This window comes from Bombina bombina, chromosome 4 (assembly GCF_027579735.1).
Source record: "Bombina bombina isolate aBomBom1 chromosome 4, aBomBom1.pri, whole genome shotgun sequence".
Taxonomy (NCBI): domain Eukaryota; kingdom Metazoa; phylum Chordata; class Amphibia; order Anura; family Bombinatoridae; genus Bombina; species Bombina bombina.
In genome coordinates this window covers 979,470,990-979,486,380 of record NC_069502.1, presented here as the reverse complement: position 1 = coordinate 979,486,380, position 15,391 = coordinate 979,470,990, and the positions used below count along the sequence as shown (strand labels likewise).

The 15,391-nt window shown below is 38.1% G+C and overlaps 1 protein-coding gene across 1 annotated transcript in view; it reads left to right on the top strand.

Annotated features, from left to right (window-relative positions):
- Nucleotides 1-15,391, top strand: part of PNPT1 (polyribonucleotide nucleotidyltransferase 1) — a gene marked incomplete at its 3' end in the record, with an annotated part of 233,635 nt that overhangs the window by 19,466 nt on the left and 198,778 nt on the right. The window contains 2 exon segments of the mRNA XM_053712023.1: nt 1,815-1,928; nt 3,637-3,823. Of these exon segments, the coding sequence (XP_053567998.1) occupies nt 1,815-1,928; nt 3,637-3,823 (301 nt within the window).

Below are 15,391 nucleotides of genomic sequence, written 5' to 3'. Positions count from 1 at the left end.
TGCCAGGACAGCAGGGCACTACTGGGACATCTGATGAGTGAATGACAAGAGTCATATATCCATAGCCACCATCATTAGCTAACTCCCAGTAGCAGTGCCTTGCTGCTTCTAAACCTACCTAGATATGCTTTTAACGAGAACAATTACCTTTTTATAATGGTAAATTATAAGTAGATTGAAAAGACTCTTTAAAATTGCATGCTCTGAACCATGAAAGTTTAATTAGGATTCTCATGGCCCTTTAATATCTTACCCATAAATCGGAACATGAAAAATTCTGGGACCCAGAGAGCCACATGTCCTTAAAGGGACACTCAAGTCAAAATAAACTTATAATTCAGATATAGAAAGCAGTTTTAAGACACTTTACAATTTTACTTCCATTATCAAATTTTGCACATTCTTTTTATTTGGACACTTTCTTATACTCTATTTATAAATTTATACTCTAGCCCCTTTATTTTTTTCTAACTAAATAAACATATTCATAGCCAAAAAGTCTTGCCTTGTTACTAATATGTATCTGGATTTCAAGTCTGATACAAATGTGTCCTGCTCTGCCATGTATAAAAAGAGAGAAGTGCTTTACTTTGGAACAAACAATAGCATAATAGCTTGTTCTATGGCTAGTTACCACCCAAAGAAGCAGCCTCTTTTAGCTCAACATGTGCCTTTCACACAGAAGAATATTCCTGTAGTATATCAGTCTGACCATAACTAAACCCTCTAGGCACACTGAGCATCGGCTCCACGTCTGGCTTTGCCCATGACCCTTAAGGAGACTTCCCTCAGGGCTATAATTTGCATAAATAAAAAGAGAGAAGCGCTCAATCTGGGAACGAACAATAGCATAATAGCTTGTTCTATGGCTAGTTACCACCCAAGGAGCAGCCTATTTTGCTCAACATGTGCCTTTCACAGAGAAGAATATTCCTGTAGTATATAAGTCTGATCCTGACTAAGCAGTCCAGTCCCGAAATGCCAGGCAATCTCTCTGAACGAGAGAAACGGCAAAACCCCAGACGTACGTATGCAAATTATGACCCTAAGGGAAGTCTCCCTCAGGGTGATGCCGGAAGCCAGATGTGGACCCGTTGCTCAGTGTGCCTAGAGGGATACTGAAGCGTATGTATGGGGTTTTGCTGTTTTTCTTGTTCTCAGAGAGGGATTGTCTGATATTTTGGGACTAGACTGCACTGTTTAGTCAGGATCAAACTGATATACTACAGGAAAGTTATTCTTTGTAAAAGCCACATGTTGAGCAAAACTAGGCTGCTCCTTGGGTGGTAACTAGCCATAGAACAAGCTATTATGCTATTGTTCGTTCCAAGGTTGAATGCTTCTCTCTTTTTTCTTTATGCTCTGCCATGTATTTGTTTAAATTGTTACAGAACTGAATTCTGTTTTTGTGCCTACAACTAAACAAAAATAAATAGGTTGATTGGCTGATAAGAACAGCATCATACAGCTCTATTAGTGGAGAGAGACAAGTCTTCAAAAGCCTGTCAGAATAGAAAAAATATTCGGCACATGAACATCTGTTTTCTCATTTGTTGTTGTTTCTCAAAAATGTACTGTAGTTCATTTTTAAATGCTCTGTTAGATGTAACAATGAAAAAATGAGCATGTCATGTTTTTTGTTCACAACATATCGGGTGGAGAACTGAGGATAGACTTAGAGCAGAGATGGGTAACGTGATATACATTTGTATCACATTCTAGAATATGGTACACGGTAATGGGGCAATAGCTATACAACTGATTCCTTTCTCTTTTTAGAGTTTGCACATATTAATGCATATCTTTGTTTTTAGGTGCGGTCAGAGTGGGCCTTGTAGATGGAGAGTTCATCATAAATCCTACTCGAAAAGAAATGTCTAGCAGTTTATTAAATCTGGTAATTACTGGCGGAACTCAAAGTCAAATTGGTAAGGGGAAATGTGGCTAAAATATCTGAGTTTTACATTTTTATAAAGGGAATAGGAATTCCTACATTTAAAGTGATGGTAAATCCTAGCATTTGTGAAACGCTAGGATTAACCATTGGCTCCTTTATTTGTTTCAAGCAATTGCCACTCTGAGCTCCTCTGGCAGCCCACGGCAGAATGCTGTTTTGTGAAGAGATTACATTTTCACCTCTTAGCCAATAGCCGTGCAGGAAATCCGACTACGCGCCTTGTGGAGCCGGATTTCCTGCACGCTATTTGCCTAATTGACATAAGATATTGTTGTTTACACTTGGTTCTATTCCCTCTACAAGCTGTCCCATTTTACAGATGCAAATATTACAAAATCCAAACCTTTTCAGGTCCCAAGCAGTTTGGATAAAAGGGTTTTCTACCTGTATCTTGTATGTATCTACTGTTTCATATACCTTTTTATCTTTTAACCATCTCCGTTTGGTCTGAATATTATTTTTCTACTTGTAACGTCATAATTATAAATAGTAATATGATGTTATTTTGGACCCATTGATTCTCTATAAGATTTTTTTTTATTATTATTTTAAATCCCCCAAAGCTACTAATGAGGTTGTAAAAAAAAAAAAACAATCAATTTACAACAGAGCTGCTAAAATGGTGTATATAATATGTTTTTATATCTAATATTATAATTACATATATCTAACATGGTTATTAAATACTAGGTGGAGTAGCCTTTTAGCCAAAAGGGTTAAACACGCGAATTAGAGCCTGTCATTTTTTTTTAATTTTTTTTATGGCCCTTAATCCCCCCCCGTATTTGTCTGTAAAATTTTGTCTTTTATTGTATTGTTTCTCCGTTGTACTTTTATCCTTGTACCCATGGACAGCGCTGCGGAATCTGTTGGAGCTTTATAAATAAAGAAAAATAATAATAATGGCCCTTTAATTTTGCCTATCCCGTCCCTTTCAAAAGGAACTGATTTTCTTTTTGTAAGATTTCATACGTACAATGCTTCAAGCTATGGTACTTAAACAAAAATACTAAATCAGTGTTGATAAAAGTTTAAAAAACAAAATCTTAGCGTACCTTGGATAAACACTTAGCTTTGTCATCTGTTTGTTTAAATGCTTTGTTTACGCAAAGGTGTGAGCTCAAATGTAGCACATACACAAAACGGGCCAATTAAAATGTCAATATGGTGGGAGCCATTACTGTACATCACTCTTACAAATATTTTTTTTGGTTTTCTTACACTTTTCCTATGGCATGCAATTTTGTTCTCTTTTCTAAAGACGTTTGAGTACTAATCCTATAATAAATTAAAGGGACAGTCTACACAAGAATTTTTTTTGTTAAAAAAGGATTGATAATCGCTTTTATTACCCATTATACAGTTTTGCATAACCAACATGGTTTTTACCTCTATGATTACCTGTAGCTAAGCCTCTGCAGACTGCCCCCTTATTTGATGGTAAAAGTAAATTGAAACGTTTTTTTGTTGTTTTTTTTTTTTAAATTGCATGCCCTATCTGAATCATGAAAGTTTAATTTTGACTAGACTGTCCCTTTTTAATAGTTGAAAAAATATTTAATATATTAACCGTGGTTAAAACATTCTACTGAAAACTATATACTTTGTTTATACTGTGTGTGCTACTTGTCTGTTTAGTCAATCGGTTGCATGAGGGGATCTGTCTTTTTTTTTTTCAGTCATGATAGAAGCTGCAGCAGAGAATGTTTTACAGCAAGACTTCTGCCATGCTATTAAATTAGGGGTGAAACATTCCCAGCAAATAATCCAAGGTATACAACAGCTAGTTAAGGAGCATGGCAATACAAAAAGATCCATTCAGAAGACGTTTCTTGCCCCAGCAGAGATTGTAGAATGTGCAAAACAGTGAGTGACTTCAGTTCTCTTACAGTAGAAAAAAATGTTTAAATGATCATTAGATCTATTAGAATTGCATAAGCCACAAATGCTCAATAAAAAGATAATGCAATAGCATTGATTCCATTTCCTTGCACACTGTATCATGTGACAGCCATCAGCCAATTACAGACTCCTAAACGTATACACCATGAACTCTTGCATATGCTCAGTAAGTGCTGGTGGCTCTCACATTGTGCATGTGAAAAAACTGAGCACAAATTGATAATGAAAGTACATTGGAAAATTTGTTTAAAATATCATGTTCTATCTGATTAATGAAAGTTTAATTCTATTCTGCCTTTAATTCAGAGCTTGATATATCTCAGAAACCAATGAGAAAAAGCTATGCATTTTTAATATTCTTGGCTTGTAATATTTTAGGCTATTTTGCATATATTTGGATAAACACATTTGATTGCTAAACATGTTTGTGACTGGCTTCAAAGTTTGAAATTAATTTGTCAACCCTGGTATAATCTTAATTGGACATTTTTGTACTTTTATTTATCACCCCCCCATATTAAAGGGACATAATAGCCTTTTCTCCAACATAGGTGTGTCCGGTCCACGGCGTCATCCTTACTTGTGGGATATTCTCTTCCCCAACAGGAAATGGCAAAGAGCCCAGCAAAGCTGGTCACATGATCCCTCCTAGGCTCCGCCTACCCCAGTCATTCTCTTTGCCGTTGTACAGGCAAAATCTCCACGGAGATGGCTTAGAGTTTTTTAGTGTTTAACTGTAGTTTTTCATTATTCAATCAAGAGTTTGTTATTTTCAAATAGTGCTGGTACGTACTATTTACTCAGAAACAGAAAAGAGATGAAGAATTCTGTTTGTATGAGGAAAATGATTTTAGCAACCGTAACTAAAATCCATGGCTGTTCCACACAGGACTGTTGAGAGCAATTAACTTCAGTTGGGGGAACAGTTTGCAGTCTCTTGCTGCTTGAGGTATGACACATTCTAACAAGACGATGTAATGCTGGAAGCTGTCATTTTCCCTATGGGATCCGGTAAGCCATGTTTATTACGATTGTAAATAAGGGCTTCACAAGGGCTTATTTAAACTGTAGACTTTTTTTGGGCTAAATCGATTGATATTAACACTTATTTAGCCTTGAGGAATCATTTATTCTGGGTATTTTGATTTAATAATATCGGCAGGCACTGTTTTAGACACCTTATTCTTTAGGGGCTTTCCCAAAGCATAGGCAGAGTCTCATTTTCGCGCCGGTGTTGCGCACTTGTTTTTGAGAGGCATGGCATGCAGTCGCATGTGAGAGGAGCTCTGATACTCATAAAAGACTTCTGAAGGCGTCATTTGGTATCGTATTCCCCTTTGGGTTTGGTTGGGTCTCAGCAAAGCAGATACCAGGGACTGTAAAGGGGTTTAAAGCTTAAAACGGCTCCGGTTCCGTTATTTTAAGGGTTAAAGCTTCCAAAATTGGTGTGCAATATTTTCAAGGCTTTAAGACGCTGTGGTGAAAATTTGGTGAATTTTGAACAATTCCTTCATGTTTTTTCGCAATTGCAGTAATAAAGTGTGTTCAGTTTAAAATTTAAAGTGACAGTAACGGTTTTATTTTAAAACGTTTTTTGTACTTTCTGATCAAGTTTATGCCTGTTTAACATGTCTGAACTACCAGATAGACTGTGTTCTGAATGTGGGGAAGCCAGAATTCCTATTCATTTAAATAAATGTGATTTATGTGATAATGACAATGATGCCCAAGATGATTCCTCAAGTGAGGGGAGTAAGCATGGTACTGCATCATTCCCTCCTTCGTCTACACGAGCCTTGCCCACTCAGGAGGCCCCTAGTACATCTAGCGCGCCAATACTCCTTACTATGCAACAATTAACGGCTGTAATGGATAATTCTGTCAAAAACATTTTAGCCAAAATGAACCCTTGTCAGCGTAAGCGTGGATGCTCTGTTTTAGTTACTGAAGAGCATGACGACGCTGATATTAATATCTCTGAAGGGCCCCTAACCCAATTTGAGGGGGCCAGGGAGGTTTTGTCTGAGGGAGAAATTACTGATTTAGGGAACATTTCTCAGCAGGCTGAATCTGATGTGATTACATTTAAATTTAAATTGGAACATCTCCGCATTTTGCTTAAGGAGGTATTATCCACTCTGGATGATTGTGAAAATTTAGTCATCCCAGAGAAACTATGTAAAATGGACAAGTTCCTAGAGGTGCCGGGGCTCCCAGAAGCTTTTCCTATACCCAAGCGGGTGGCGGACATTGTTAATAAAGAATGGGAAAGGCCCGGTATTCCTTTCGTCCCTCCCCCCATATTTAAAAAATTGTTTCCTATGGTCGACCCCAGAAAGGACTTATGGCAGTCAGTCCCCTAGGTCGAGGGAGCGGTTTCTACTTTAAACAAACGCACCACTATTCCCATAGAGGATAGTTGTGCTTTCAAAGATCCTATGGATAAAAAATTAGAAGGTTTGCTTAAAAAGATGTTTGTTCAGCAGGGTTACCTTCTACAACCCATTTCATGCATTGTCCCTGTCACTACAGCCGCATATTTCTGGTTTGATGAACTGCTTAAGGTGCTCGATAGTGACTCTCCTCCTTATGAGGAGATTATGGACAGAATCAATGCTCTCAAATTGGCTAATTCTTTCACTCTAGACGCCTCTTTGCAATTGGCTAAGTTAGCGGCTAAGAACTCTGGGTTTGCTATTGTGGCGCGCAGAGCGCTTTGGTTGAAATCTTGGTCGGCTGATGCGTCTTCCAAGAACAAGCTACTAAACATTCCTTTCAAGGGGAAAACGCTGTTTGGTCCTGACTTGAAAGAGATTATATCTGATATCACTGGGGGTAAGGGCCACGCCCTTCCTCAGGATCGGCCCTTCAAGGCAAAAAATAGACCTAATTTTCGTCCCTTTCGTAAAAACGGACCAGCCCAAGGTGCTACGTCCTCTAAGCAAGAGGGTAATACTTCTCAGGCCAAGCCAGCTTGGAGACCAATGCAAGGCTGGAACAAGGGAAAGCAGGCCAAGAAACCTGCCACTGCTACCAAGACAGCATGAAATATTGGCCCCCGATCCGGGACCGGATCTGGTGGGGGGCAGACTCTCTCTCTTCGCTCAGGCTTGGGCAAGAGATGTTCTGGATCCTTGGGCGCTAGAAATAGTCTCCCAGGGTTATCTTCTGGAATTCAAGGGACTTCCCCCAAGGGGGAGGTTCCACAAGTCGCAGTTGTCTTCAGACCACATAAAAAGACAGGCGTTCTTACATTGTGTAGAAGACCTGTTAAAAATGGGAGTGATTCATCCTGTTCCATTAAGAGAACAAGGGATGGGGTTCTACTCCAATCTGTTCATAGTTCCCAAAAAAGAGGGAACGTTCAGACCAATCCTAGATCTCAAGATCTTAAACAAATTTCTCAAGGTCCCATCGTTCAAGATGGAAACCATTCGAACTATCCTTCCTTCCATCCAGGAAGGTCAATTTATGACCACGGTGGATTTAAAGGATGCGTATCTACATATTCCTATCCACAAGGAACATCATCGGTTCCTAAGGTTTGCATTCCTGGACAAACATTACCAGTTCGTGGCGCTTCCTTTCGGATTAGCCACTGCTCCAAGGATTTTCACAAAGGTACTAGGGTCCCTTCTAGCGGTGCTAAGACCAAGGGGCATTGCAGTAGTACCTTACCTGGACGACATTCTGATTCAAGCGTCGTCCCTTCCTCAAGCAAAGGCTCACACGGACATTGTCCTGGCCTTTCTCAGATCTCACGGCTGGAAAGTGAACGTGGAAAAGAGTTCTCTATCCCCGTCAACAAGGGTTCCCTTCTTGGGAACAATTATAGACTCCTTAGAAATGAGGATCTTTCTAACAGAGGCCAGAAAAACAAAGCTTCTGGACTCTTGTCGGATACTTCATTCCGTTCCTCTTCCTTCCATAGCTCAGTGCATGGAAGTGATCGGGTTGATGGTGGCGGCGATGGACATAGTTCCTTTTGCGCGCATTCATCTAAGACCATTACAACTGTGCATGCTCAGTCAGTGGAATGGGGACTATACAGACTTGTCTCCGAAGATACAAGTAAATCAGAGGACCAGAGACTCACTCCGTTGGTGGCTGTCCCTGGACAATCTGTCTCAAGGGATGATGTTCCACAGACCAGAGTGGGTCATTGTCACGACCGACGCCAGTCTGATAGGCTGGGGCGCGGTCTGGGGATCCCTGAAAGCTCAGGGTCTTTGGTCTCGGGAAGAATCTCTTCTACCGATAAATATTCTGGAACTGAGAGCGATATTCAATGCGCTCCAGGCCTGGCCCCAGCTTGCGAGGACCAGGTTCATACGGTTTCAATCAGACAACATGACGACTGTGGCGTACATCAACCATCAGGGGGGAACAAGGAGTTCCCTAGCGATGGAAGAAGTAACCAAAATTATTCTTTGGGCGGAGTCTCACTCCTGCCACCTGTCTGCTATCCACATCCCAGGAGTGGAAAATTGGGAAGCGGATTTTCTGAGTCGTCAGACATTGCATCCGGGGGAGTGGGAACTCCATCCGGAAATCTTTGCCCGAGTCACTCACCTGTGGGGCATTCCAGACATGGATCTGATGGCCTCTCGTCAGAACTTCAAAGTTCCTTGCTACGGGGCCAGATCCAGGGATCCCAAGGCGGCTCTAGTGGATGCACTAGTAGCACCTTGGACCTTCAAACTAGCTTATGTGTTCCCGCCATTTCCTCTCATCCCCAGGCTGATAGCCAGGATCAAGCAGGAGAGGGCGTCGGTGATCTTGATAGCTCCTGCGTGGCCACGCAGGACTTGGTATGCAGATCTGGTGAATATGTCATCGGCTCCACCTTGGAAGCTACCTTTGAGACGAGACCTTCTTGTTCAGGGTCCGTTCGAACATCCGAATCTGGTTTCACTCCAGCTGACTGCTTGGAGATTGAACGCTTGATTTTATCGAAGCGAGGATTCTCAGATTCTGTGATCGATACTCTTGTTCAGGCCAGAAAGCCTGTGACTAGAAAGATTTACCACAAAATTTGGAAAAAATATATCTGTTGGTGTGAATCTAAAGGATTCCCTTGGGACAAGGTTAAGATTCCTAGGATTCTATCCTTCCTTCAAGAAGGATTGGAGAAAGGATTATCTGCAAGTTCCCTGAAGGGACAGATTTCTGCCTTGTCGGTATTACTTCACAAAAAGCTGGCAGCTGTGCCAGATGTTCAAGCCTTTGTTCAGGCTCTGGTTAGAATCAAGCCTGTTTACAAACCTTTGACTCCTCCTTGGAGTCTCAATTTAGTTCTTTCAGTTCTTCAGGGGGTTCCGTTTGAACCCTTACATTCCGTTGATATTAAGTTATTATCTTGGAAAGTTTTGTTTTTAGTTGCGATTTCTTCTGCTAGAAGAGTCTCAGAATTATCTGCTCTGCAGTGTTCTCCTCCTTATCTGGTGTTCCATGCAGATAAGGTGGTTTTACGTACTAAACCTGGTTTTCTTCCAAAAGTTGTTTCTAACAAAAACATTAACCAGGAGATTATCGTACCTTCTCTGTGTCCAAAACCAGTTTCAAAGAAGGAACGTTTGTTGCACAATTTGGATGTTGTTCGCGCTCTAAAATTCTATTTAGATGCTACAAAGGATTTTAGACAAACATCTTCCTTGTTTGTTGTTTATTCAGGTAAAAGGAGAGGTCAAAAAGCAACTTCTACCTCTCTCTCTTTTTGGATTAAAAGCATCATCAGATTGGCTTACGAGACTGCCGGACGGCAGCCTCCCGAAAGAATCACAGCTCATTCCACTAGGGCTGTGGCTTCCACATGGGCCTTCAAGAACGAGGCTTCTGTTGATCAGATATGTAGGGCAGCGACTTGGTCTTCACTGCACACTTTTACCAAATTTTACAAGTTTGATACTTTTGCTTCTTCTGAGGCTATTTTTGGGAGAAAGGTTTTGCAAGCCGTGGTGCCTTCCATTTAGGTGACCTGATTTGCTCCCTCCCTTCATCCGTGTCCTAAAGCTTTGGTATTGGTTCCCACAAGTAAGGATGACGCCGTGGACCGGACACACCTATGTTGGAGAAAACAGAATTTATGTTTACCTGATAAATTTCTTTCTCCAACGGTGTGTCCGGTCCACGGCCCGCCCTGGTTTTTTTAATCAGGTCTGATATTTTATTTTCTTTAACTACAGTCACCACGGTACCATATGGTTTCTCCTATGCAAATATTCCTCCTTAACGTCGGTCGAATGACTGGGGTAGGCGGAGCCTAGGAGGGATCATGTGACCAGCTTTGCTGGGCTCTTTGCCATTTCCTGTTGGGGAAGAGAATATCCCACAAGTAAGGATGACGCCGTGGACCGGACACACCGTTGGAGAAAGAAATTTATCAGGTAAACATAAATTCTGTTTTTTATTTTTCAGAAAGAACATATATTAAAAAAAAAAATAATAATTAAAAAAAAATAATTCTTATTCACTTCCATTATCAATTTTGACTCATTATCTGGCTATCCTTTATTGAAGGAGCAGCATTGCACTACTGGGTTCCTGCTGAACACATAGGTAAACCAATAACAAATGGCATTTATGTGCAGCCACCAATCAGGAGTTAGCTCCTGAGCCTACCAATGTATGCTTTTCAACAAAAGATACCAAGAGTACAAAGCACATTAGATAATAGAAGTAAGTAGACAAAGTTCACCAATAATGCCTTCCAAATCAAGAGAAAAGAAAAGTAATAAAATGCCAGAGGTCAGTAATGAGACTACTAATGAATCTTTAAATGACCCTCAAATATTGATCGCCTAAATAAATTTGCTCTTTACACCTCAATTTGAGGCAATTAAAAAAGACCTCTCTAATATCAATATAAATTTAGACATGCTTACTACTGAAGTAAAGCAATTCTCTGCAAGGCTAACAGAAGCGGAGAATAGAATTTCAGATGTGGAAGACTTGGTAAATAACCATGATAATATATTGGCTAAACAAGATTCCAAGATCAAAAATTTACAATCTCGCCTGGAGAATATTGAGGATCGCTCCAGGCGGAATAATTTAAGAGTAGTAGGTCTCCCAGAGACAGCAGAGTTTGAAAATATGTTGAATTTCGCCTCTAACACTTTATCCCAGCTATTGGGATTTCCTCCCTCTAAACTACCTTTGCAGATAGAGCACACAGGGTAGGTCCAAGGAAATATAACGAAGATGGTTCTTTAAGAAATAAAGTCTGCATATTCAAGGTTTTGAGGTTTCAAGATAAAGTTGAGCTGCTTAAGCTATATAGGAAAATTGACACATTCACTATTGCCAATAAAAGTCTTTATATTCCAAGATTTCTCGAACGAGACTTCCTCAAAGAGGAGAAATATGGCCCCCTATTGTTCACAATTGATAGACAGAGGTATAAAAGCACACATGGTTTATCCTGCTAGAATTATTATAGAAAAGGATGGTACAAAGAAAAACATAAACACTATAATGGAAGCTAAGGAGTTTATAGCTAACCTTGATCCCCTACAGAACTAGAGAGAGACCCCAATCGCAATAAAAAATTAGGATAAAAAGATCTGTAAGGTTATATGGATTTTATTTTATGTCCCTGCCTTTTTTTTTTTTTTTTTTTTCTTCTTTCTTTTTTTTTCTTTTTCTCTCTCTTCCCTCTTTTTCCCTCCCCCCCCCTTCCCCCCTGTGCCTTGGAAGATAGGATTCTAAATACGGGTTTATGATAGAGTTTTGTAAATATTTTAAGATATTATCCTGGAATGTGGGGGGTATTTCTTCCCCGGCTAAACGTAAATTGATTATAAAAACGTTAGGTAAATCGTCACCAAGTATTGCCTTCCTCCAAGAAACCCACTTAAAAGATAGGGAAATAGTTAAGTTGAAATCAAAATGGGTGGGAGAAGTTATAGGAGCTCCCTGTATAGGTAGAAAAAGTGGGGTGGCGATTCTATTTAATAAATATTTGACGTATAGTGTTACATGCATTGAGATAGATGTAGAGGCTAGATATATTATTGTACAAGTCCAAATAAATAATACAAAATTAATATTATGTAATATATATGGTCCTAATGGATTCTCCCCCTCTTTCTGGGATAATATGAAAGCTAAATTATTTCCATATATTAAATATAATCTCATTGTAGCTGGAGATTTTAATATGTGTTTATATCCTGACCTAGAGAGATTGAACGTAGATCATCGTGCCCGATATAATAAGCAGGCTAAATATTTTAAAAATTTCTGTACTCATTTAAAATCGATATTTGGAGGGCTAAGAATCCTGATAAAATTAAATTCACTTGCGAATCTAAGTCCTTTAAAACATTTTCACGAATAGATTATATTTTTATTTCGGAATCCCTTTCTATTGTTAAATCTCAGACGTCTATAAACGATATAATGATCTCCGACCATGCTATTATATCGCTTCATTTTGATACATTGGTGAAAGTTAAAGACAAAGTAAATACCTTCTACTTCCCTAGATATCTATATTATAATCTTAGATTTAATAACTGGTTAAGGCAGAAGTGGAAAGATTATTGTACATTGAATATAGCGCAATATAATTTGATTGAAAATTTTTGGGAGGCCTCTAGGCTGTCTTGAGAGGAGAGATTGGTGCTTATGTTTATGCTAGAAAGAAAAAAGCAAATATGATTGAAAAGCAAATGATGAATGGTGTCAGGAATGCATACAGGAGATTTTTTAATAATCATAGTAATGAAAACTGGGGAAAATATATTAAGGCTAGGCAGGAAAGGGATATAATATTAAAACAAAAAGCTCAAGAGGAGAATATTCGACTTAATATGCATTTTAGGGCTTTTCATGGATGTTCAGCTAAATATTTATCAATGTTAGAAACAGAAAAAAAAAACTATATACTCGCAATTAAGGAGAGAGAGACAAGATTTACGGATAACACAGATATTATGAGGGTTTTTTATGACTACTATCAGAATTTATATTCTGAGAAAAAAAGTGATTCAGTAAATCAGGAAGAATTTTGGGCTAAAATTCAAATCCCGAAAATAACTCAGGAAAATTTAAACCTATTAAATGCTCCTATATCATTGGAAGAAGTGACTGAGGCAATAAAAAAAGCTAAACCGAATAAAGCCGCAGGAGGACATATCACCTATTTTACAAAAGCTTTATAATAATTATTTCACTTCAAACAAGCCCATCTCAAATTATTTTTCCGCAGCCAATATATCTTTAATATTTAAAAAAGGGAAAGACCCGGAAGATCCTGCCTCATTTAGGCCCATATCAGTGTTAAATGCTGATTATAAAATATTAACTTCTATAATAGCTGGTAGGCTTGCTCATTGTCTCACTGATATCATTCATCCAGATCAAACTGGTTTTATGATAAATAGGAACTCTTCGAAAACTTGTTACATATCTGGATTACATATGGTCTATAAATGGAACAAGGAATCCCCAATTGATGCAGGATCTAGCAATCCTTACACTTGATGCCGAAAAGGCGTTTGATTCGATTAATTGGGAATATCTATTTAGTTCAGTATCAAAATTTGGACTCCAAAACCAATTTCTGGGTTTTATACGTAATCTTTATAAGAATCCTATTTCTTATCTGTTGGTGAACGGGTCTCTTTCATCAAAAATTATAATGGGTAGAGGCACGAGACAGGGTTGCCCGCTTTCGCCACTATTGTTTAATTTAGCCATAGAGCCTCTTGCAATATGGCTTAGGGATATAATATCAGGAATAAAGCTAGGTGCGAGTAGGCTAAAAATACTACTGTATGCAGATGACTTATTGATTTTTCTTCAGAATACTACCCAGTCAATTCCATTAATAGTAGACACCTTACAGTTTTTTGCATCATTTTCCGGGTATAATATAAATTGTAATAAGAGTGAAATTATGTGGTTAAATAAAACTAATACTAGTCTGCAACAGATCCTGTTTAAAACCACAGAAACCCTTAATTACTTAGGCATTAAGCTCAGTCCCAATCCTAATAAGTGGTATGCAGAAAATTTTTGTCCCTTGATTCAAAAAATTATTTCAGACTTAAAGTTATGGGTATCTCTTCCCCTTTCAATATCAGCCCGAGTAAATCTAATTAAAACTATTGTTTTCCCTAGACTATTATATCTACTGCAAAACCTTCCTCTTTTTATTAATACTCATGACCGACGGAGAATTAACTCTGCCTTTTCTAATTTTATCTGGAAAGACAAAAAAACAAGAATAGCGTTAAAAAAAGATGACCCAACCCTATAGAATGGCAGGTCTTGCTGTACCAGATATTCATCTCTATAATATGGCCTTTTTAGCTAAAATAGCAATTGAGTAGATGATGGATATAAATATGGTTTCATCGAATGATATCGAGAGCTTTTTTGTATATCCTTTTTCTCTGAAAGCGATCTTATATTGCCCTTTGAAAGTACTCCCGAGGAATGTAGACTGCTTAATATCTTTTAAGAATATTATCATAGCTTGGTATAAATTGTGTAGCATACTGGATATGGATCCATATTATTCAGATTTCCTTCCTATTATGGGTAATCCTAATTTTACACCAGGAATTAATCAAGATATCTTTAGAAAATGGGCAGATAAAGGATTTAATTATATTGGTCAGTTATTAACGAATGACTGGTGTGTCATCTCTTTCAAAACCCTCTTACTACAATTTGAATTACCCAGAACTAGTTTTTTTGCCTATTTGCAAGTAAGACATTTTATAGAGGATATGAGAAGGGATAGGAATCAATTTAAGGAATGGACAGAGATTAAAGTATATCTACATCAATATATAGCAGGCTCTACGTCTATCTCTTTGCTATATGATATTTTACTCGCCAAGCAAAGCCTTATTTCCTTGAATAAAACCTATGATAACTGGAAATGTAATTTTCCTAATTTAGATTTATCAAGAATGAATGCAAGCTTTTTGACTACAAGGAAGTTAGCTATACCTATGAGCTGGAAAGAATCCCATTTTAAACTTATTAATAATTTTTATCTAACCCCTGCCCGATTAGCGAAAATGTATCCAGCACAAATTGCTAGTTGTCCTCAGTGTAATTTTTTGAAGGCAGACATATGTCATATGTTTTATCTTTGTCCTAAAATGAAGCAGGTGTTGGAGAAGTTAGTTTTTTGGATACATAAACTTTACAATTCAAATATATATATCGACATGGAAACAGCCATTCTTTTAAAAAGGTATACAACTGATCTAGGATTACAAGTTAAAATTTTAAATATGCTTATACTACTGGTAAGACATTTGGTCGTAAAAAAATGGAAATCTACAGCGGCACCCTCATTGGCCAGGATAATTAAGGAAATTCAAAATCATATTGTATTTGAATCATTTCATATGAAGAATGTTAAGGAACATAAAATAAAAAGATTTATATTAGGATGGTTACCTATAATTAAAACATACACATTACAGATTCAGAAACAAATTCTATATCCTTTTTTAAGTTCTGAGACATTTGCAGAACTAGCTATATTAGACATATTTCCAGTAA